Genomic DNA, 25,364 nt, shown 5'->3' with positions numbered 1-25,364 from the left:
CATAGAATATTGTACATGATTAGATTTTCTGGTTTTAGGGCTAAATCAGTAAGAACCCACCAAATCAAACATTCAAAATATGAGGTGCCATAAAATACACACCCAAATTAACCCAAATGTGCCATTTTAGCAGATCAAAAAATCTCTCATGCTCTCTGGGACTTCAAAGGGAAGTCAATTTCTGACAGAGTTCAAGGAAAACATTTTAATCAGGAGACTCAAAGAGCTTGGCTTGTTTAGCCTAAGCAAAAGACAGCTGAGGGGAGATATGATTGCTCTCTCTAAATACATCAGAGGGATAAATATTGGGAGGGAGCGGAGTTATTTAAGTTAAGCACTGATGTCGACACAAGAACAAATGGATATAAACTGGCCATCAAAAAGGTTTAGGGTTGAAATTAGACAAAAGTTTCAGAGGAGTGATGTTCTGGAACAGCCTTCCAAGTGGAGCAGTGGGGGCAAAAAAATCTAACTGGCTTCCAGACTGAGCTTGATAAGTTTAGGAAGGGGATGTTATGATGAGACTGCCTACAATGGCATGTAGCTGATCTGTGACTGCTAGCAGAAAATATCTCCAATGGCTGGTGATGGGACACTAGATGGAGAGGCCTCTGAGTTACTACAGAGAATTCTTTCCCAGCCGTCTGTCTGGTGGGTCTTGCCACATGCTCAGGGTCTAATTGATCACCATATTTGGGGTCAAGACGGAATTTTCCCCATGGTCAGATTGGCAAAGACCCTAGGGGGTTTTCACCTTTCTCTGCACCATGGGGCATGGGTCACTTGCTGGTTTGAACTGGAGTAAATGTCAGATTCTCTGTAACTTGAAGTCTTTAAATCATGATTTGAGGGCTTCAGTAACTCAGCCAGAGGTTATGGATCTATTACAGGAGTGAGTGGGTGAGGTTCTATGGTTTGCAATGTAACTAGGTCAGACTAGATGATCATGATGGTCCTTTCTGGCCTTAATGTCTTTGAGAACCTACTGTACCTTTTTAAAAAGAGAGCCTTGTTTTGTTTAAAAATGAACTCCTAAAATCAGAACAGAAAATAAAAGCTGAACCCAGAGAGCCTATACAGGATTGTTAAATATTTTCTCTGCTAGATGGAGTTCCACAATCAAAACAGTCGAGTTTTCTTGTCTCCTTACCTATTTCTGGTATACAATCCTGAGTGTTACAAGATTCTTTTTCTTCCGGTTTAAGCTGTGGATCACATTGGTTACTGGGTGTCAGATCATCTGACAGACATCGTACTTCTCGAACCCGGAATCCTCCTTCACAGGATTTGGAACACTGAAATCAAATGACTTAAAATTCAGGAAGGTGATAATTTGTACTAGGAAACCCTTACAGAGAAAGGGGGCGTATACCCTTATCCAAAGCCTCCTTCTTTCCATTGACTTCAATAGGATTGGGAGCCTTAAAATGCTGACTAGAAAGTTATGGGAGTCATTTCCTGTTAGGGCTCAAGAAAAATCCCCTGTCCTCATGATCCCCAGGACAAATGAGCAAGACAAGGCTCTCTCTAAGAGAAATCACTTCAACTGAAATACTCTCATAGTACCCCCTTCTGGGGTACATTTTATCAACCATCCTGTTAGCTGGATGACAGGAAGCCAGAAAGATTGTTATAGATGTGAGAGGAATTCGAGGAACAATTTGCAGTGTGTATGTGGGTGGGGGGAAAGGTTCCAACATGATGGAGTGTAAAACAACAACCCCAGCTGCAGCTCTTTCATAACAGTCAGTGTGATAACAATGGGAATGCTATTTTCCTGTCTGATGAGCAAGGGTCATTGCTTCTGCTCAGGGATTGGCCTGTACACCACACCAAATCAACCTCAAAGAGACTATTGAACAGACAGTGGGTGTCACGCTGTCTGGAGTGGTTCATGACTGTGAGTGCCTACCTCAGGGCAGATTGTCAGACAACAGGGAAGACACCCCAAACTGATGGTGTTTTATATTTAGATTTCACCATGCCAGTGACAAATGTGAACTCCTGGATCACTATACCAGTCTTACCATGGAGTCACAGACAGACCCCTTAGACTCTCTAGTCTATCTTGCCACCCAGACAACTGGACTTTCTGATAAAAGGTCACTTAAACCAAAAATCACACCACAGCAGGTTGCTCCCAGTCCCAAGAGACCAGTCACTTACCCCAGATCAAATGGTACTCTAGATCTTACACTAAAGACAACACTGGTAGCCAATTCTATAGTCAACTAGCTAAAGGTTTATTAGCTAAGAAAAGGAAGCAAGAATTACTGAGAGGTAAAGTAGGTAAAATATATGTACAGGTGAGTCACAGTTTGTAATTCCAAATGGTGGCAGTGATGCAATAAACTTTTCAGGGTTCCCAGATCAGGGCCATCCCTAGCCATTTAGGTGCCCTACGCAACCCCCCCGTGGTGGGGGGGGAGGGCGTGTGGGGCCCTAGGCCTCCCCGCCTAGGGTCTGGGAGGCAGGAGCTGTGGGGGGTCACTTTTGGGGGCCCCACAGGCCCAGAGTGGCCCGGGGGATTAGCGGGGTGCTGGGAGCAGCCTGCTCCGCTTCCCTCGCCCTGGCCCCAGCCGTGTCGCTTGGGGAAGGGGGTTTGGGGGAAGAGATCCCACCTCCACACTCACTGGCAGTGGAGAGAAGCGGAGCAGCCTGGCCCCAGCCAGCTCTACTCCACCAGCTCCCAGCCACGACGCTCCGCTTCCCGCCGCCGGTGAGTGCAGGAAGGTTGGGGAAAGGATGCCCCCGCACTCGCTGGCGGCTGGAAGCTGAGTGATGTGGCCCAGCCCACTCCGCTTCCCTTGCCCCAGCCCCAGACATGTTGCTCAGGGGGGTGGGGTTAGGGAAAAGTTTCCCCCCCCAGACTCACCGGTGGCGGGAAGCAGAGCAGCCCAGCGCCAGCGAGCTCTACTCCACCAACTCCCAGCTGCGGGGCTCTGCTTCCCGCCGCCGGTGAGTCCGGGGGGTGAGAGAACCTATCCCTAACCCCCCTGATCAGCGACATGCCGCCGGTGAGTGTAGGGGGCATCCTTTCCCTAACCTCCCCACACTCACCAGCAGCGGGAAGCGGCGTGCCGCGGCTGGGAGCTGGTGGAGTGGAGCGGACTGGGGCCGGGTTGCTCCACTTCCCGCCTCTGCTGGTGAGTGTGGGGTCGCTGGGGAAGAGGTGGAATGGGGGTGGGCTGGGGGCGGAGCGGGGGGGAGGGTAAGAAGTGGGGTGGAGGGAGTTGTCCGGGGCTCCACACCCCCCTAGGGACGGCCCTGCCCCTTGCAGTGGGCACAGCCCGTGGGGGGGACGGCCAGGGGATAGGGCTGGTCGCAGGGCTGGTGCTGCTGCCTATGCAGCATGCAGTTGCCTAGGGCACCATGAAATTTGGGGCAATTTGGTGCCCCAATTTTCAAGGTGCCCTATGCAGCTGCATATGCTGCGTATGCCTAAGGATGGCCCTGTCCCAGATTGTCCCTGGGGAATCTCCGCTTTGCATCTGGTACACTTCCCTGTAGGAGTCCAAATAGTCCAGAGATGAAGGATCTTTCCCTGAATCCATACTTATAGCTTCTTCTCATAGAAAATAAGCTGACAGGGTCACTACCCATGTGGGCTCTTCCTCTGATGACGGAGAGAGAGGTACACATTTTGGGTCTTTGACCTCCGATCATCACAATGACCACTTGCTTCAAAATGAGCACTTTTCTGTTAAAGTTCTTCATATGCATCCCACAAGGTTTCTTTCTCTCTTTGATGGGTTATTTAGTTACAGGTGTTTACACAATGTAATGTTTGTTATTACACTATAACAGGATACCGATAAGTGAAAACAATGCAAGTAACATCCCATTAGTTTTCATGAAGTTTAAACACCAGTATACTCTTATACATTTAACAATCACTTTGACCTATGCTAATACACAAGTGAATTGGCCTGGGCCTTCAGCATGAGCTGGCACCTGGTCTGCCAGCATCACAGTAGGGAAAAGAGGGAAGGTGGGGGGAGAACTGTGATTCCTTAATCCCCAAACGCACTATACTTTCTCGTGGCAACTGTAACCAACTCCAATGCCCTTTGATCAAAACACACAAGATTGTTTTAAAGTAAATGCAGCCTGCGTGAAATATATATGGAATTGATAGCCCAGGAGTATTTAATTCACCCTCTAGCTACAGAAAATGTTCTGAAAAAACAAAATCTCATTTTCTCTAGAGGAGAAAAATATTTATGGATACCATAAACATGCTGCAATGTGAAATTCATGTGCATTTTGCTCAACTGAACTAAACAGTTTTTGCACAGAACAAACATGGGTGATTGTGGAAATGAAAACTGAAGGGAGGGAAGACGGGACGGACAAGGGCAGCTGAGTCTTGACTACTGCTACAGCTCAGTGTCAAATGTAGCAAGTTGGAGTATCAGTGAAAGTCGCAGACCTATTTGCCACGTCTCTATCACTCCCTTGGGCTGACCTTACATACCCTACACACCCCCACATACAACGCTGGAGGACTGCAGGGGGCAAAGAGTTCTCCTCTGTGTCCTCTCCACTTCTTGGACCATCCTACTCAGCGTAATCACTGAAGTGCTGCTTCATTTTGGGAGCCAGGAGGACTTCACCGAAAGGGCCAAGTTCAGCCTGAGTCTAAAGAGAGTGCCATTCCATTGACTGCAGCGGAGCTGCACCAGGGCAGACATGAGCTGAATTTGGCCCTAAGAGAAGCTATAACATCTGGATCACAGATTTGCAGGGTGGCTTATTACTGTCTCAGCACTTACTCCTATACTTGCACATACCATTGGTAATTGCTGAGAGTTCTGCTCTGGTTCCTGGCACGTCTACTAAAATCAGACACAGAAACAGCACCTTCAAGTATTCTTGAAAACCCGCAAAGAGGATTAAGTGTTTTAAACAAAACAGCCAGTATCTTCACAAAGGTCTTTAAAAACTCCAGTCTTTGATAGTGGAGATTCACTTTGGCCAAAATTGGCTGTCAGCAACACCAACAGAAATCTGAAGAAATTCCACTGACATAAAACAACAACAGGAATAATACCTGACTCTCAGATAGTGCTTTTCATCAGAACATCTCAAAGCACTTCACAATTGCTAATTTGTTTAACCTCAGCCCTATGAGGTAGAGAAATATCATTAGCACCATTTTACACATGGGAAACTGAGGCACAGAGAGGTTAAGAAGCTTGACCAAAGTCACACAGGAATTTTGTGACAGAGCACAGACTTGAACCTGGGTCTCACTTTAGACTGACTTCTGCTGAGTTACTCTGGATTTATGTTGATTTTATTGAGAGCCAAACATGAATTTTGGTTTTCAGAGAAGCACCCAAGAAACAGTTACAGGGAGAAATCTGGATTCTGGTCAGCTACTTTGTTTTATTTTATTTACCCCTCTGAAAGAGAGTGGCTAAAGTGTTCCCCCTTCTTTTCTGCTTTCCTTTAATGCCCTAAGTGTGGCCAGATAAATGAGTAATGCAAGCAAGAGGACAAACAAAAAGCAATTTCTATCCTTAATGTCATGTGGGAAAAAAATGTCAGGAGGGATTTAGAATCATATTACTTTCAAAGGCACTTGCCTAAAGGTTTGCAGAAGGAAAATCAAAATGAGGGATCTGTGGGCTCTCCACACAAAGGACTGTCATTTTGGATTTGATAAGGCCATGGAGAGGAGTGAACTACAGCATTTGATAAGATGGCATCTAAGTGATCATCAACCATATCACATGTCCTTCTGAGGAAATATTGGAGTTTGGGTTTTCATTTTTGTGACAAATGTTCATTTTTCATCATAATTCTAATAAGCTACTTTGTCAAAGATGAGCAACGTTGGGAAGATATATGAAACCAAAGTCACTTGTGGCACTGGTGCACAGCAGCAGGCCCACTTCCTTGGAAATTGTTGATGCATGGCACTCTCTACACAGTAAGCTCTACTCTCAGTGATGTTCCAAGTACTGTAGACTGTTTTATGGTAAATATCAGATTGCTTTGGGAACTGGAGCACATCCATCATTCTTTAGTGTCCCTTAATTTTAAATGAAGTCATAATGCTGGAAAGAGGCACTTCTTAATGCTCTGGGTAATATCATTAAGGGGTGAAACCACTTAGTAACAGAAAAAATACATAATTTGCAATAATTATACTCAGCTATAGAGGGCCAAATTCATACCTCGTGTAAGCAGGCCCTATATCTTTATATTCTGTCTCATCTATTTGCTGAAGGACTGAAAGGATAACTGGATTTATCAAGTTTGATTTTGATCATTTACACCCATTTCCCTGGAATGGATCTCCAATAAAAGCCCACTCAGGCTTCCTAGTCTTAACACAGATGCTAAAAGAAAAGGAGGACTTGTGGCACCTTACAGACTAACACATTTATTTGAGCATAAGTTTTTGTGAGCTACAGCTCACTTCGTCGGATGCATCCGATGAAGTGAGCTGTAGCTCATGAAAACTTATGTTCAAATAAATTTGTTAGTCTCTAAGGTGCCACAAGTACTCCTTTTCTTTTTGCGGATACAGACTAACACAGCTGCTACTCTGAAACAGATGCTAAGGACAGTTTATTGGTATTGCTCTTCACCCAGCAGTCAAATGAAACATGATTCATACAAAGAACTGGGGGATAATTCAAGATGCATGATTAATTAATAGAATATTATTAGGTCCAGTTGTAAGAACATTTCTATTTTTGCAGAACTAATTTTCCAAGTACAGCATGTATCAGTTGTTTAATCTTCTCCAATGCTAAATACTTAATAGCCATTTTTCAATGCAGACTTAGTTGCAAGAAAAACATCTGTATCAAATTTTAGTATTACATTCATGCTGATTTCATGGATTATTCAGAAACATACTGCATACTAACAGGTTTCAGAGTAACAGCCGTGTTAGTCTGTATTCGCAAAAAGAAAAGGAGTACTTGTGGCACCTTAGAGACTAACCAATTTATTTGAGCATAAGCTTTCGTGAGCTACAGCTCACTTCATCGGATGCATACTGTGGAAAGTACAGAAAATCTTTTTATACACACAAACCATGAAAAAATGGGTGTTTACCACTACAAAAGGTTTTCTTTGCCCCCACACCCCACTCTCCTGCTGGTAATAGCTTATCTAAAGTGATCACTCTCCTTACAATGTGTATGATAATCAAGGTGGGCCATTTCCAGCACAAATCCAGGGTTTAACAAGAACATTTGGGGGGGGGATAGGAAAAAACAAGGGGAAATAGGTTACCTTGCATAACGACTTAGCCACTCCCAGTCTCTGTTCAAGCCTAAGTTAATTGTATCCAATTTGCAAATGAATTCCAATTCAACAGTCTCTCGCTGGAGTCTGGTTTTGAAGTTTTTCTGTTGTAAAACTGCAACTTTCATGTCTGTAATCGCGTGACCAGAGAGATTGAAGTGTTCTCCGACTGGTTTATGAATGTTATAATGCCACAAGAACTGCATACTAAGAAAGGCAATAAAAAAAAAGTACTCCCTCTTGAACCACAGTGAAATAACTAGTGGAAAGTCACTCTAGGTAACATCCCAAAACATTGCCATAGTGAAGGTTTCTCCCTTTTCTTTGTCCCATAAGGTATATTCAAACCCACACATGTACAATGACAGTCAGGGATTACTGGTCTGTGTGTGTAAAAAATGTTTAGACAGAAAATGCCCCCCCCTCTTTTATTTGATGTGGTCAGTTAGGAATCTAATAAAACAAACAAGCGGACAAAAAAAACCCTCCAGACACTTGGAACTATATAGAATTTGAGACCTCCCAACAACCTTATAAACAGTTAATTTCTATTTATTCTGATAAGCAGCATATTCTTCACTGATATTATTCCTGCAGATAGTATTATTTTTCCTAACATGGTGTAGTTTTTCTGAAACATTGGTTCACGAATGTTAGTTCTCGTTATATTTTGTGGGCCAAATCTTCAACTGGGGTAAATCAATATAGCTTCTCTGAGGTCAATGTGTCTAAGCCAAGTTATATCAGTTTAGGAGGCAGCCTTCTTTTGTGTTAGTTGCACTGAAAACTGGGATTGTATTCAAATTATATACAAAACTAGAAAATAAGTTGCAATATTTCCCAAATGCTTTTTGAGAGAGAGATGATGCTGGTGACGTTATTTATTATTTGTACAGTGCCCCAAATTGTGACAGGCAGTTTGCAGAAAAAAAAATAAAGACATAGTATGGAAGAAGTTCAAAACAAGAACCAGATCATGCCAACACTGACTAATGAATACAGTTACTACTAGTGGGGGAATGGAAACGTTCATAGTTGTGAGCACTACACTTGTAGTTATTTTTTTTGCAGTACTGGACCCTACTACTGGAATTATTACATAAATGGATGGCTGAGAAAAACAACTGCAGAGATGAGGCAAGACAAAATTACAATATGAAGATCACATGTTTACTTAGCTATGGTATGTGCACATCTTGAAGGCTCCATTCAAGTTCTTTTTATGATAAAATAATTCCATAAATAATCTCCATTTATAAAAACTGGTAAATTAACTCCAGTGGGCTGCAGCATGTGTTTGTTATCAATTCCACTAGTAGCTGAGTGGTTTAGATCCTAATCTCCAAAAGCTTTTAAATCCTTTCCAAATCATTCTTGCCCTGGTGGTGCCCTTCTTTCCTGTATCATTCAGACCCAGCAGTAAATGTAAAACTACAATACTGCTTACAAGTCTCACTCAACTCAACAGTAATGACATGTTCGTCTCTCAGTGGGGAATTTCCCTGATATATCCTGAATATTCCAGAACATTTAGAGACCATTGCATTGCATATTATGCAGACAATATGGGAAAGCGGCACACACATTGCTCTGCAATTTTTCCTGGGAATCAAGAAATCGTATTAGGCAATCCTTGAGCTGGCTCTCTGAAATTTCTAGTCATTGTACAAGCGACGATGCAAATTCATTACATGATGAAAATAAGGGAAATTGCCCATACTAACAGTCCAACTAGTACCTGCTGAGGTAAATAGAAAGATTTGCAAGATCATGCCGTAAGAAACCCAGCAATATCAGAAAAGCTTATTAGCCATAATTAGTAATGTTTATTTATCAAGCCTATTTATAAGTTTATAGTATACAACCTAAACAAATGAAGAACATTAAATGATACGGACCTGATCTTAAAAGATGGAGATTCCAAAGTGATAGACATGAAAAAGGGTCTGAAAGCTTGTCTACACAGATAAATTAATCTGGATTAAGATATGGTGTGGATTTAAAATGGAATAGCTATTCCTGATTAACTCCCTGTGTGGGCACTCTTATCCCAGAATAAGAATGCCTTAATCCAAATTAGTTTGATCCACTTGGATAAAAATAATTCAGTTTAAAGTACTTTTATTCCAGAATAAAAGCATCCAGACAGGAAATTAATCAGGAATAGCTATTGCAGAATAACTCCCTGGGTAGCCAAGCCCTGAATAGAAATCTCTACTCCCTTTTAATTTAAAATAGGATTTGCCGGTGTTCAGCTTCTTGCAGGGTTACACCATATATCATGAATAAATATTGTCCCAGGATCATTTTAAATTCACAGTCACAAAGGGATATTCTTTAGGGGGAAAAAACTAACACAAGTCAGCCTCAAAGACCCTTGATTGTACTAAACTACAGCTGAAAACTTACTTAATCAATTTTACTGCAATTAGAAAAGGAGTACTTGTGGCACCTTAGAGACTAACCAATTTATTTGAGCATGAGCTTTCGTGAGCTACAGCTCACTTCATCGCATGCATACTGTGGAAACTGCAGAAGACATTATATACACAGAGACCATGAAACAATACCTCCTCCCACCCCACTCTCCTGCTGGTAATAGCTTATCTAAAGTGATCATCAAGTTGGGCCATTTCCAGCACAAATCCAGGTTCTCTCACCATCCGCCCCCCCCACACACAAACTCACTCTCCTGCTGGTAATAGCCCATCCAAAGTGACCACTCTCTTCACAATGTGTATGATAATCAAGGTGGGCCATTTCCTGCACAAATCCAGGTTCTCTCACCCCCTCACCCCCCTCCAAAAACCACACACACTGGTTTTTGGAGGGGGGTGAGAGAACCTGGATTTGTGCAGGAAATGGCCCACCTTGATTATCATACACATTGTGAAGAGAGTGGTCACTTTGGATGGGCTATTACCAGCAGGAGAGTGAGTTTGTGTGTGGGGGGGCGGAGGGTGAGAGAACCTGGATTTGTGCTGGAAATGGCCCAACTTGATGATCACTTTAGATAAGCTATTACCAGCAGGAGAGTGGGGTGGGAGGAGGTATTGTTTCATGGTTTCTGTGTATATAATGTCTTCTGCAGTTTCCACAGTATGCATGCGATGAAGTGAGCTGTAGCTCACGAAAGCTCATGCTCAAATAAATTGGTTAGTCTCTAAGGTGCCACAAGTACTCCTGTTCTTTTTGCGAATACAGACTAACACGGCTGTTACTCTGAAACCTGTTTACTGCAATTGTTTTCTGTTGTAGAAACATCAGAAAAAAATGCCATCAAGGAGCAGCTAGAAGAATGGTAGTTTTCTGATAAGCAGCTGCAGAAGAGAGCATTGTTGCATTATTGATTAAAATGGGCAGCTAAAACCACAATCACACACCACAAAACCACCACATTGTGACTGACGGCTGTGCTGCTGCAAAAGCTGTGGTGAGATCTCTAGCCTAGTGTCATAGAAAAATTGCTGACATTAATTTAATATCTGTTAAATAAGTTCCTTTCTACCTCACTTTAAAATCAATAAGACTTTAAAGTTAAGTTATTTCTGATTTCTGAATTTGGCCAGAAGTATTTTTCTAGCTATTTCTTAGGGATCAAATGCCAGTTCCACTGTGGAATGGACTGACCATTTCATAAAATTCCTCAGGCATTTTAATTCACAGATTTACCAGTCACACAAAGCTGGCTATTCTCAGCAGAGCCTTTTCCATTTTTCCAGTTTAATGACACAATGCTGAGAATAGGGGCTCACTGTTCATTTGGAGGGCAACATAAAGCCAGATTGCCATCTCCCAGTTACACAGGCAATCTGGGGTCTTTGTGCCCAAGTGCCCCGTCCTCTACGGCCCACACACTCTAGCCCCATCCCAACTTGGATTCTCACTCATAAGTACCCTCATACCTGGTGAGGACTCACCAATTCTTCTTCGGACAGGCTGAGCCTATGTACTTCCCAGACCACTGTTCCCTCTATTCCGGAAGGCTGGGATCTATCCCAGAGGAGGAAAGACTCAGCCTCCACTTTGCCAAACACAGGACAATGTCTGGAGCGTTACCTCTGCCTAGAGTACCCCAGTAGAGTCAAGATCCAGGTGACAGCAACAAGGACCCCCCAAGCACAGAGTCCTCTTCTGGGATGGTATTGGTGGGACCCCTCAAAGCAGTGGATTTCAGAGCTAACAATTAAGGTGAATGAGACAGTCCAAGCTGAGTCTCCAGACTCAGGCAGAATCACTGTATTGCTTACACTTGAGTTTTCACAATCATGACAAATTTTTAAAATATAAAGTTGAAATTCTGAAGTATTCACATGAGTCCACGAGCATCACCCTAAGCACGGAGCCTACAGTACCATGGATAATTCTACTGACCTTGAAGTGAAACTTAATATTCTTTGTACATGAATTATATTGTAAATAAAACGTGCTTTGTGCTGTGTCAGTGTTGCAAAGTAGCTGGAAATCTTCCATAGAGGGCAGCCGAAGAGTCCCCCAACAGAAAGGAATCTGGCTTGACACCATAGCATTTCAGATGTCTACATTCTCTTTTATCTGATTAACTAAATCCCACATTAGTTTACACTCACTGCAGCTGAGGAGATTTGGGAGTGTGGAGGAAGCTCTACACCATTTTTCTGCTCCGTTCATCATGGACAAGCTGGGGGCCATAAGCGGCATAAAGACTGCTCTAAATTATGTTGTCTGCAGTGGTCCCATAGGGTATGTCTTCACTATCCACCGGATCGGTGGGCAGCGATCAATCCAGCGGGGATTGATTTAAAATTTAAAATCGATCCCCGAGCGCTCTCCCGTCGACTCTTGCACTCCACCGCGGCGACAGGTGCAGGCAGAGTCGAAGGGGGAGCGGCAGCAGTTGACTCACCACGGTGAAGACACCACAGTAAGTCGATCTAAGTACGTAGACTTCAGCTACGTTATTCACATAGCTGAAGTTGCGTAACTTAGATCGATCCCACCCCCTAGTGTAGACCAGGGCATAGGGACAAGGATCAGGTGAAGTAGTATAAGCTCCATTCTTCCTCAGCATGCCCCCTATATGGAGGCAGCCATGGGTGATGCAGAGGCAGCCGCACTACCTAGGGATTGCTTTCTGTTGGGGTTTCAGAGTAGCAGCCGTGTTAGTCTGTATTCGCAAAAAGGAGTACTTGTGGCACCTTAGAGACTAACCAATTTATTTGAACATAAGCTTTCGTGAGCTACAGCTTATGCTCAAATAAATTGGTTAGTCTCTAAGGTGCCACAAGTACTCCCTTTCTTTTTCTGTTGGGGGACTCCTTAGCTGTCCCTGTAGGGAAGATTTCCAGCTGCTTTGCCCCCAGAGACAGCAGAAAGCAGGTTTCATTTACAATATAATTCACTTGCAGAGAATATGAAGTCTCACTTCAAGGTCAATATTATTCCCCATGTGATGTTTTTCATATAAATACAAAGGAGATGGTCAGAGATGCACCATTCTGGCTTGAATATAGAAAAGAAAAAAAGGACTTACTGTGCTCCACTCTGTATTAAACCACTTAGCCCCACAGGGTTTGAGGTAGCAGGACTGCTGGCTGGGCGGTCTTTCCAAAAATGAACATTCATAAGGGTTCAACACATCAAAACTGCCTTCCGTTTTTCTAATACAAATGACTTCTCTCTGTTGGGTTCCGCTGCCACATTCAATTGAACACTGCATCAGGGAACAGAAAGAGCGGTGGAAGTCACATAACAGCATACCTCTGATATTCTAGTCACATACTCTTGCTACTCTCATAAATTAAATATGCATTTTAGACTAGCATTCTGTGCCACCAGAGGGATAGTCACACTTTATAAGTATTAATGTTCTGAAGGAGGAAGCTTTAAAGCTTGGTTTGCTTATGCTCCAAGTCCCTGTATACAAATCTGGACTGCAACATTCTAAAGTCTTTTTGTACATCCTTGTTCCCTGCCTCCACTGAATGGAGGCAGATCTTTCTTCTCATCCCCAGCACTGCAGTCCTGATTATTCACTCTTTCCTATGCCCTGCCCACAGCCCAAATTTATTTTATGCTAGGAAACTGCAGGTGAAAAGTGGACTTGAAATACTGCTGCCCCGGGAAATATTATACATAACACTTAACCTTAATAGTGTCCCGAGGCCCTGATTCAGCAATGCATTTCAGCACATGCTTATAATTAAGCTTCTGAGTAGTCCCATAGAAGTCAGTGGGATTACTCATATCCTTCAAGGTTAGCCTGTTTAAGTGCTTCACTGGCTCAAGGCTATACAGCTTTTTGTCACATTTTTGTTTAGGGGAGAGGGATAGCTCAGTGGTTTGAGCATTAATTAGCCTGCTAAAAACCCAGGGTTGTGAGTTTAATCCTTGAGGGGACCATTTGGGATCTGGGGCAAAAATTGGGGATTGGTCCTGCTTTGAGTAGGACTAGATGACCTCCTGAGGTCTCTTCCAACCCTGGTATTCTATGATTTTATGAACTTGCAAGTTCTAGGTTTACAGGTTCAATCCTTTGTACTGTTCCATATGGCTAACCAGTAAACAAATGACACACAAGATTTCTATTGTTTATTTATTTATTTGGGCACCAAAGTTCATTTTTCAAAACTGTCCATAAGGAAACAGGTTTCAGAGTAGCAGCCATGTTAGTCTGTATCCGCAAAAAGAAAAGGAGGACTTGTGGCACCTTAGAGACTAGCGAATTTATTTGAGCATGATGCATCCGATGAAGTGAGCTGTAGCTCACGAAAGCTTATGCTCAAATAAATTTGTTAGTCACTAAGGTGCCACAAGTCCTCCTTTTCTTTTTTCATAAGGAAACAGGATTACTTGGTTTAAAAAAAGAAATCCTTACATTTGTCGTACTGAAGCAGCTAAGGTACTACCCGGTCTTGTTACCCAAAATTAGGGTCAAATTTTCAGAGGTGCCTAAGTATCATTGACTTTCAAATGAGAATTAGGGCTAGTCTACACACAGTTTTTACAATGCTTTAATTATCTCAGTTTAGAAGTTTTATACTCGTATAACTCCATCCACATTAGGTAGCTGTACCACCTTAATTGTATCGGTTTCTAAACTGGCATAGATAAAGTAGTACAAAAACTGCGTAGCAAACCCCTTAAGCTCCTGAATGCCTACATAACGTGGAAAATGGGACTTAGATTCCTGTCATTTAGTTTTGAAAAGTTTGCCCCCTAAACTGCAATACCTATCTTGTAGATCACTCAGAAGCAATGGAAGATACATAGCATTTAGTCAGCACGTGATAAAGAAGAGTTATCAGAAACACACTTGGAGGATTTAGTGAAAGCCAACAAAACATTTTCCCCCCAGTAAATTTCTAAACAAAATCACATTCTGAATGGATTATGTCAGGAAACTTTTGTGTTTCCTCTTGAGGATATGACAGCTGTAACTGTTGATTTGAATTCAGAGCATGAAATTCCAACAAATGTGAACATTACCAAAACCAAACCAAAAAGGATACTCTGACTAAAGCCATGACAACACCATTAGCTTAGTTTCCCAAACTACGTTAAAAGTAAAGAAGCAAAAGGTGTAAATACAGGATTCTTTATCTTTACATTTCACAGCTGTTGTTTGATTTCTGTACTTGGTCTCAGCATATTATATTTACATGGCAGTTTCTTTTTCTTACTTATAGAAAGAGGAAGGTCCATCGCTGTCTTGAGAACTATTGCACACTTTTTATCACAAGGATTTATTTTGCTCATGAAGTAAACTTTATAGCAAACTTAGGTTAAACATTGAGACAATACACTTTCACGAAGCTAAAATATCAGTCTATGATATTAAACTGAAATAAGTTGGAGGCTTTCCACTCTAAAGAAACATTTTGTTATGTTTGAGCATGACTGGTTTTAAAGTTCGTAATGTGATAACATATAACTTGAACCAGGCCAGTATGGGATACAAATTTCTGTGAGGCTCTGTGAAAAGGAACATTGAGGATAAACACTGAGAACCCTATATTTATTCACTAGGTTTCAGGAGCCAATTTAGCTTACAGTGACCATCTGAAAATAAGGCTCACAGGCGCAGGCTGAACAAGGCACAAATCAGGAAGCTAATCTGTTAGGATATATCCTAAGAATACTAAGGGATGTTAATCACAACCTTGTACATTAGAGTCTCTTTTTAAGGCCTAAAGAGAGACTCACAACAAAATTTACCTTATGTCCTAGCCTGTGAACCATTTAATAATATTTACTTACGGCCAGCAAACTAGCCTCTACTTTGCCAAATGCATGACAATAGCCTAAAACACACTATCTGTTTTGCCTTGGTTTTCATTAGTGGAATGGAACATATGTATGAGCATATAATACAGATCAGATGACATCAATGAAAGAGTTTTACTTCTTTTCATAGGAAAAGACTATCACCACCACAAACATTTTCCGGTGAACTCTCTTACAGGCTTTCTGTAGTTGTGAATTGTTGATACAGGGCTGGGAAGTTGAGGGAATATTGCTTGATCATCCAACTCTTCTACACTACTGGCCTAGCTAGCACTAGCAAAACTCAGATCCTTTTAATTCTCCACTGGTGGCAGCAATGGTAGATATGCTGGTGAAGGCACGGGGGAGGTGGTTTTTTACCATGTATTATCATGAATTTGCTTTCGTGGTGCATATAACCTCTCCTTTGCTGTCCATGAATGGTCATATGCACAAGTTCTTGTCTGAAATAGTGTTAACAGACAAAAGGTCTTGTGAATATTGGAGTGAATATGTAATTTCATATTACACGAATATAACAATATTTTCATGCTTACAATCTTAAATGGACGATGGTTTAAGATGGGTCTTAATATTAAAATATTCTCCCTAAGCCTCCATCACAGATGCAGCCAAAAAGAAAACACTGGGTTGCTTCCATTGGCCTTCCAACAGAATGCATAACACTAGGATAAAAGACAGTGATGCCCACAGGTACCGTCAGGCTCCAAGACACATGCTGCTAAATATGCTGCGGGAATGCTGGGTGGGAGGTGATGTGTCCAGTTCCATCTCATGAACGTTGCTTAAACAAGACATCTGGAGGCTTTTAATATGCATTGCCAATGGTGACGATAAGATGGTTTGACTATCATTAATAGGGATTGTATCATTGAGAACTGGCCTTGAGAGGACTGAAATCATCAATGGCCATCAATCTGTCTGCTGGCACTTTCTGGTCACATTGCCTGCCCTTCTGGTTGAACAAAGTCCCTGCACATCAAGCTCTGAAGATTGGACTTGATGCCGGGAGGGGACCCGGCCCAGTTGTGGACTGGCGGTGGTTGCACAGTTGCCCACAATTAACCTGGCTGCACCAAATTAGTAAAAACCCTGTGGCGCTCTTAGATGCCAGGAATAAAGCATACTGAGTCATGGAAACTCGGCTCTATGGACCTTTGCTGTCTAAGTGTAGTGTTGTTGTATGCCACCTGTGCAGCTGCTTTTCCTCTCCAAAGTTCATGTAGGTCCTACAGGGTTTAATAACTGCTCTTATTTAACATCTATTAACTACCATTAAGAGATATTGTGATGACACAAGCTGTAATGCCAGCATTACCCTGGTGACATGCAGCTATATTAATTCTTTTCATAAGCTATGGCTATGGACAATGTGTTCTCCTACCTCTTTCAGTGCATGTGCAAATTGGAGCCTGGATGGAAAACAGCTGACTCAAGCAGAACCCCAGAAAGAACTGCATGCATCTGATGAAGTGGGTTCTACCCCACAAAAGCTTATGCCCAAATAAATTTGCTAGTCTATAAGGTGCCACAAGTACTCCTCATTCTTTTTTTAGAAAGAAAAACGTAATGCTAAATGAAAAGGGAATTGCTTCAAGGACCTGGTGAGCATCTTTATCTAGCCCTCAGTTGGAGGTATCTGCCCACCTGCAGTTAATATTTGTTTTTTATACTGAGGTGACACCTAGGAGCTCCAGCCATGGATTGGGACCCCCTTGTGCTACACACTGTACAAAAACTTAGTGCGGAGCCTGATGGTCGTAGTGTAGGATCATTACTAACACCAAAGGTGAGTCATCAAAAGTTTCTTCTTCTCTCTCTGGCTAACAAAAACACTCCATCCATTCTTCTATGCATATGGCCTGGTCATGATGGCTCTTGCATTCATCACTTCCTTGCTTACTTATTGTAACTCTTGGATCAAGATAAGATGTTTAAAGAGGAAGCTGCAGCTGGTACAAAGTGAGTGGGTTGAGTTGATGAGAACAAATTGCACTGGTGCTCTGCATCTTTCAAGGACTTCTGGATCTACATCAGAAACCTCCGATTGCTCTATTTAGCCTTTATGTGATTAAACCATATTATCTCAAGGACCAGCTGTCCTAGGACCTGCCACATCACCTACCAATGTTCACTTCATTGTACCCAATATCTACAGCAGCCAGTAGGCTCTGGAACACGCCTCCAAATGAGACCAGGAAAAGTCTAGTCCTTGCAAGACTTGTGTCTTCACCAAAGCATTCCTCAAAGAGTCAGAGCAGATGAGAAGACAAACCCAACAGCATCCTCAAAGACAGATGATGAAAACCTAACCAAAGAGGAGGATGGCCAATTGGCTCATCATTACACACAGATCTCACTGTTTTCTACAAGTGCCTACAATGAGTATTTATTATTATTAATATTATAATAGATGGATTTTTTCCTTTCTAGACAAAACCTCCCTAGACCCTTTATGTTACCAAAAGTGTTACAAATCTTTATGACATTTTGTTTGATACTGACTTGTTTGGTTTTGCAAACACTGAGCAAAAGAAAAAACCCTAACTGATTACATTCACCAAACGACCACACAATGTGTGAAATAACTGCACATATCCAGGACTCTGCTCTGCCCTACCAGCCTTCCCTGCACCTTGTGCCTGTAGGGATCGGGTGTCACTGGCCCTGTGGCAGCACAGGGATCCCTCTGCAGCTCCGCTGTCTAGGTCATCTTGCTCATTCCCATGACAGCGGGGCTGCAAAGAGCTCCCGGTGCTACTGCACGAGCCATCCAGAAGCAGGGTGGCCTCCCACATGGCCTGGGGCATGTCCTCGTCCTCACAGTCCTGGCCAGGGGGTCTCTGCTGTAGTATCCAAACCTCTGTATTATCTGAATCCCTTCCTTGTCCCCCAGCCTTACGTACATGCGGGGACAAGGAAGGTATTTGGATAATATCGAGGCTTGGATAATAACGTTTTGGATGATCCTGAGTATACTGTACCTGCACTGGACATCTGCCATGAGTCTTACTTACTAAGGTGTGACATTGAAACATAACCCTCCCTGCTCCACTATCTCTGGGTCCCAAACCTGCTGTGGGGAAGGAAAAAAAAAACCTACCCCACCTCACCCAGTCTAGTGGTGACCCAGCCCCTAAAGGAAAAGGGCAACTAGCGTAATGCCCAGAGCAGGCCAAGAGGAAACCCAGTTCTTCTATGATTACATGGCTGGGAGGGTGCTGCCAACCATGTCCAGGTGAAAGAGGGCTTCTCCGGCCCTGCGTGGGATATAAATACTCTCCCGGTTAGCTGGAAGGGCAGCCCCCCCGCACCTCTGACCTCATCCAGCCATTTCCTGCTCCCCACTCCATCCAGTAAACTTTTCCCTTCTTGCTCCTCTGCTACTAATTGCAGAGCGAGTCCTTAAAGGGGGCAACAATACAGAGGCAGTGATCAGGATGTGACCCCTCTGTGTGTATGTGTGTGCGTATGAGAGACTATATCCCACGTCTGCTTTCGGGGGGGGGAGGGGGGGTCACCTTCCTCTGAAGCATTTGGTGTTGACTACTGGCAGGATACAGGGAATGCACCTTGGATCTGATCCAGTCTGGCAATACCCTGTTTGGTATGGTTACAATCAGTAAAATTGGTTAGTCTCTAAGGTGCCACAAGTACTCCTTTTCTTTTTAGTACTCCTAGAGAAATCCAACACTCTGTTGCTACCAGCACACTTCTTTGTTTGTTTGTTGTTTTTAAAAGGGAGGGATGTGTTCACTGATACTGCTCCTGATTCAAGCAGGATTATAATCATGAATCCTTTGAAGGTTAGAGTTCATTTCTTCAGCCTTACAAATTCTCATATTGTGTGTGGTTTTTAGAAAATGCCTGAATCTGCCAGGGTTTTCCTTCAGTCTTTGCACATATCTATGCGAGGTGGTGTTGGTTCCAGGCTGAAATGGAAATTTGGCTGACATGGGCTCTTATTGCTTGTTTAAAGGTTAAATACACACAATACTGTTCCTGGCATTGTTTGAAAGGCTTTCAAAAGATTATTCCAGCAGCATATTGGTTTCTGTGTTGAATAAAGGGGTATGATTTTCAAAGGCTTTTTCTGGCCTAAAACAATTGAGTGTTATTAATAATGGGGATTTTGTTTATGTTTTGGGTGGAATTTTGTGATCCCTCGACCAGATACCCACAAAAACCTTGGCACCAATGAAAAAGTACAGGGTGTGTTGAGAAAATCAGCATACAGTTTACCTAGGATATTCTAACATGCACATATAGCAAAAGCTCAGAATCATGTAATTCCTGCAGCAGAGAGGCTGCAAACTACCCCTAACAGCACAGAGATGGGCACTGTGTCATACTCTTATCAGGAAGAACATGAGTAAATCAGCTACTGAACAGAATAAACAACAGGAGAAACAGTGTAGCTGCATTTTCTTTAACTGTTACATAGAACATCACTGCCATTCCCCTCCTTCAGCGATTCTACCCAGAAAGCTTTAATAGTCAGCCAAAGCTCCAGAAGCTGCCCTGACTGTGCTCCTTTCCCTGGGTGGAATAGAGCTCATATCCTCTTAGGATAATACTATTTCTATTTCAGAGAGATGCAGTTATATGTGGAATTTCTGGTTGTAATCCTGGTTCTGTTGAAGTCAATAGGAGTTTTGCCATTAACTTCAGCACGGCCAGTACGTTTATACAAGTAGAATGTGATCCAATGTTTCAATAGCTCCGATTCATTTTCTCTATTTTAAGCTTGTTTAACTCAATGGAGAAGTCAGGGTGGTGACTTTGTCAAGGACAACGGGTACCAAGTTGTGATAGGTCAGTGAAATAAGAAAAACAAGAGGAAATGGCAAATTAAAACACAAGCTATACTAATGGTAAAGCACTGCACATTATCTTCTGCTTTTTTAGTATCTCAGCTGTATGCTACCTCACTTGTCCAGCCACTCCATTCCACTCCCACTAGTGTCCTCTTAAGTCATACAAATTCCCCACAGTGTTGTCTTTTCAAACTAGTCATTGTTAGGGTGGAGACTTTGTGTGATAAGAGTGAAGAGATTTTTAGTTTTGGGTGCAGTTTGAACCTTCAGGGGTGACAAAGAAATTGAAGTGAAATATGGGGGTCTCGTTTCAGAGAGACTAAAACTCTGGCTTAGTTCTAGATCAGATGTGTAGTTAAAGCTATGAAACAGGTCCTCTGTGTTACCAATTTGTAATCAATAATCACAATTGTCAACATATGTCTATTTGAGCAGACTATATAAAATGATCCTTGTTTTGTGTATTTTATTGTAACTGCAAGGATACATAGTACTAATAGATTTTTGGCATGTGTCCTGGGTGAAATATGAGAGAGATTTTCTTCTGTTCCTGAATAGTTACAAAGGAAACACATGCACAGATTATGAACAAGGTTTACCACAGGACTCAGAATAGGTACAAAATAATAAATTACATTTGCTAAAATCTTTGATGAGTTACCATACAGTAAATGAGTTTGGAATCAGGAAAAAATTGAACGAATGAATGACATTCTTGATTTCTGCAAGAGATTCATTTAGATGATTTAATTGTTTAATACTGATGACAGATTCATCTGCTTTGAATGCAGTGGCCAAGTCCGAGAAAAAGGACTGTCTAAGCATTTTAAAATGGGCATAGGTAGAAATTTTCTTATAAATGAATCCAAAATGGCAGGCACGTTAGACTCAATAGCTGGTTTAAAAACTTAAAATGCCTCTTTTTTCCATTTCAAAATACATACTTGAGCATTGCTTCAACTTATGCCCTGTGATATGTGTTTTCAATGGAAAAGAATGCTTTTATGATTTAAAACTTTGAAATTCTGCTTCCCAGATTTAGGTTTGGCGGCGATAACCACTCCATTGTCTCGTATCAGTGAAATTCTATTCTCTTATTTTTTAAAATATTGTTATTGGTATAGCTCTTAGATAATGTAATTTAGAGGTGGTTTCTGACAATCTGTTGAATAAAGGACAAGTCTGCTGAAAAGCACTTGGAGTCCTGATGGTATTTTATTACTGATTTTCTTGAGAATGGTTGTGAAAGCTAAAAGTATAATTTTATTTCATAATAACTTCTGTTCTTCACAACAGGTCTGAACATCCAGGACTTGAGCAACAACTGTCAATAAATGTAAAAGGATTTATCATTAACTAGTAATTAAACTGTGTGCACAGCAACATATGTGATTCTGAATATATTTCCGACTGCAATTCTTTGTAGAGAATGCATTCTCGCCACTTCTGCAAGAAAACCACTTGCACATACATGGACTCTGATGTCAAGAAACACTTCAACAACCTCGAGGAGACTGAAGACTATTTCATTGTAACTATGATATATGCAGATGTTAATGCCCTCATCAAGTTCCATTCCCAGCCACAAAATACCCACTATTTACAGGATTCCTCACTGATGATTTGGTTGCAATAAGTTTTGTGAAGCAGCATGTATCCTCTTACTAGGATCTAGCTCCCAACTACAGCACTGTGTGTCACCAAACTCTCACAAATGGACTGAACAGGCCTAGGGAAAGACATAAAAGGCCTGTGAACTTTCTGCACAACTGCTGATATCCAGAGTTCAACTTTTTGGATGTCTTTAGGTTGACAGCAATTCAGTTGCCGGAGTACATTTAAAAGGAAAGGCTGCCTATGATCAAAGAGCAGGGAGATTTGGAAAACATCTTGTAGCATCTGGAATTCAGAGGAAAAGCGGAGACACAACAACAGACAATATCCTCAAATGTTGTTAATGCCTGAGAGAATTTGCTACAGGAAACAGCCATCACCCATCAGAAAAGGAGCTGCAGGTGCCATTACAGGTGCAGTAATGTTTTCAGATAGAGGGGATTCTCCTTCCTCAGGAAGGGTTCGCTAGAAGTGGCTGGAAAGCGTGTCTTCCATCTTCTGTACTATATGGAACCTAAATGGGGCAGCAACGAAATAGGCACATTGTTCGTAAAGGAGGTGTTCTGGTTACCCTCTGAGATGTTCTGTTCTTTGGAACACAGATACTTCAGATCTATTAAATCAATGCAGTTCTCCCCTTACTCTACTCTTTCCCTTTTTACGTTGTTAAATGTGTTATTTATTGTATTGATGTTCAAATGTTCAGAAATTCCTATGCTGTAAAGGATACAGATTAAAAATACAAATAATATATTTCATGTGTTCAGTGTTCAAGCTTCTAGTCTATCTCCATTGTGGCTCAATGTCTAGAAAAGGCCTCTGGGCAGAATCATATCTGAACATGGGATGGTGCACCAGAAGCATGCTTATGGCTTACAACTATTTCTTGCCCCATTGACCCTCTGAGTTCAGTCTTTGCTCTGAAGGAATGTGCGGACAATACTGACAGCTGGGCTACATTGGAGTTGCTTTCATTTCAACCTCTGTACAAGTCATTTCTTCATGGCCCCAGTTTTTGTTGGCACTTGCATGAACATTAACAACCTTAGTATCGTTTTTGACCACACCTTTTCTGCAGAAAGCCCTATATGTGGTAAAAATGGCATTTTTATGTTGAAAAGGCCTTGTGATTTGTTATCTGATTGCTGACAGCCAAATTCCTCTTGCTGGAACAACGTGCAGGACCCAGAATGATTAGATTTACTGTGCTGGGTACATTTTGAACCCTTCAGGTTATGTCACTTGACTTCAGAAGCTCCTGAGAGTTACAATGGAAGGAAGCTGGTATTTCCATGCAGCCTGACGTGCAGGAAAACTGCCATGTAAGGCTTGTACGCAACATCAGCTACCTTCTCTTCTATGGGGACAGGACCAGATGCAAAGCACCTATTCGTGTGTATGAAGTACTCTGTGTAATACAACACAGATTTCAAATATGATTACAATTACATTTAAACATCTTTTAAAACTAAGTCTATTGTGACTATTTAAAAATACCAACAATTAGCACTTATATTGTGTTTCACAACTTCAAAGCATTTTCAGAATAGCAGCCCTTTAATCGCCATCTAAGCATCCTTTATTTTCCGGGGGGATCTTGAAATCTCTGATACATTGAAACTACAGGCCCAGCCAAGAGGCACTTCCCTAATAATTTGATGGAATGTAGGTACCAGCAGTCTGAAAACCTCCAGAGGTTATATAAAAGTCCACACAAAGGGGATGTAACTCTTTGGGCTCCAGTTGACAGCTTTTGAAATTCCTCTACCGCCGGGAGCAATATTTTCCCATTAGAATGAAAAGAAACATTGAGATGTGGGACAAGGGAAGAATTTATCTTAGTACAAGAGCACCAGGGAGCTGGCCACTGGCCAAATTTTGTTCTCTTCACCTGCCACTTCAGAACTCAGGGGAGCCAAACCAAAAATAACTTTTGTTTTTAGCACTTGCTTTTGTCTATTCATGCTTAGTGCTTTGGCATGCTTAGTGCTACACGCCTCCCTTCTGGTGTTCAATGGCTCTATGATGAAGGGTCCGAAGAGAAGAATGCTGGCTTTGAGTTTTTGAGCTGCCTTAAATGCCAGAAGCAATGTCCACATTTTCTGAGGAAGCTGGGTCAATATATACTTCATAAAGTACAGTACTCTAATGGGATTAAATCAAAGTCATTCAATTTCCAAAAAGGAGACTAAGGTTTTGTCTACACTTAGAAGTTTTGCCATTTTAGCTATGACAGCACAGTTAGAGCAGCAAAATCCCACTAGTGTAGCTATAGTTATACCAGTATGAAAGTGCTTATATCAGCATAGCCTAGTTTGATTTGGTAAAGCACATTCTACCAGTATAATTGCACCTACACTGGGGTTTTACCAGAATAATTAGGTTGGCAAAAATGAAACCTAACTAACATAATTATGCCAGGAAAACATTTAAAGTGTCGACTGGCCCTAAACAGGGAGATTATCTCTTGAACTGGGGCTGACAGTAGAGAAGAGTCCTTTGTAATTCTTTCAAGCATTAATGTTCTTGAGCATCATCAGCTAGTTCTACAGTAAAGGTTGAGTTTTATTATATCTGTTTAATGGAATATCACTGAATATGTTTAACTGTGGCAAAGAAGTACAAAACCTTATCCACTCTTTTTAAAAAAATAAACAAATTCTTTTCACTGGTCACTGAAACCAGTCATTAAACTTGCAAACCTCAAGTGTAATGGCAGAATTTTTTGCTATTTGGTGAAAAACTTATCATTAAGGACACCCTGATACCTGGTGAAAAACATGCCATTCAGAGAAAGTTGCGGGAATATAGCCTATGTTTATCATTTTTTATTTTAAAATGAAGGAATGTTTCATGAAAAAACATCTGTTTCATTAACTTTTGTTGCTTATAATTCACTTACAGTTAGAGATTTGTAATATCGTATTAGTTACTGGTGACAGTGTTGTCATCAAATGAGAACTGCATACCTGGGTTTGGGGTAATGAGTAGCTCTAACTTCGCTGTCCATGCTTCTGATCCTGGGACCAAACAGACCCCTGGTGTAAGTTAACTCAGCCTAAGGGATGATCTAAATTATGGTGGCTAGAAGAGTCCTCTATGGGCCAGGGGCACCTCTACCAATTTTGCCACCCCAAGCAGTCGCCACTGAATTGCCGCCACGCCTGGAGGAGTAGCGGAGCTGCCGCCCAAAGCCGCCATGGCAGGAAAAGCAGCGGAGCTGCCGTCGAGGGACACGGGCTGCCGCCCCATTCTGAATGCCGCCCCAAGCACCTGCTTGGAAAGCTGGTGCCTGGAGCCGGCCCTGCTACAGGCAGCTTTGCTGGCCAGAGCAGTGTGCTCCAACCATACCCCTCCGTGCCTCTGGTCTACCCAGGAAATATCACCTATACCATGGAG

At 42.1% G+C, this 25,364-nt stretch overlaps 1 protein-coding gene across 3 annotated transcripts in view; it reads right to left on the bottom strand.

The window, feature by feature from the left end:
• Nucleotides 1–25,364, bottom strand: part of THSD4 (thrombospondin type 1 domain containing 4) — a 600,975-nt gene that overhangs the window by 7,514 nt on the left and 568,097 nt on the right. For all 3 annotated transcript variants that reach the window (XM_074966229.1, XM_074966230.1, XM_074966232.1), the window contains 2 exons: nucleotides 12,782–12,961; nucleotides 1,151–1,295 (listed from right to left, as the gene is read on the bottom strand). In XM_074966229.1, coding sequence (XP_074822330.1) covers nucleotides 1,151–1,295; nucleotides 12,782–12,961 — 325 coding nt within the window. The remainder of the gene's footprint in view (nucleotides 1–1,150; nucleotides 1,296–12,781; nucleotides 12,962–25,364) is intronic.

This window comes from Natator depressus, chromosome 10, assembly GCF_965152275.1.
Source record: "Natator depressus isolate rNatDep1 chromosome 10, rNatDep2.hap1, whole genome shotgun sequence".
Taxonomy (NCBI): Eukaryota; Metazoa; Chordata; order Testudines; family Cheloniidae; genus Natator; species Natator depressus.
This window is presented reverse-complemented; position numbering and strand designations above follow the sequence as displayed.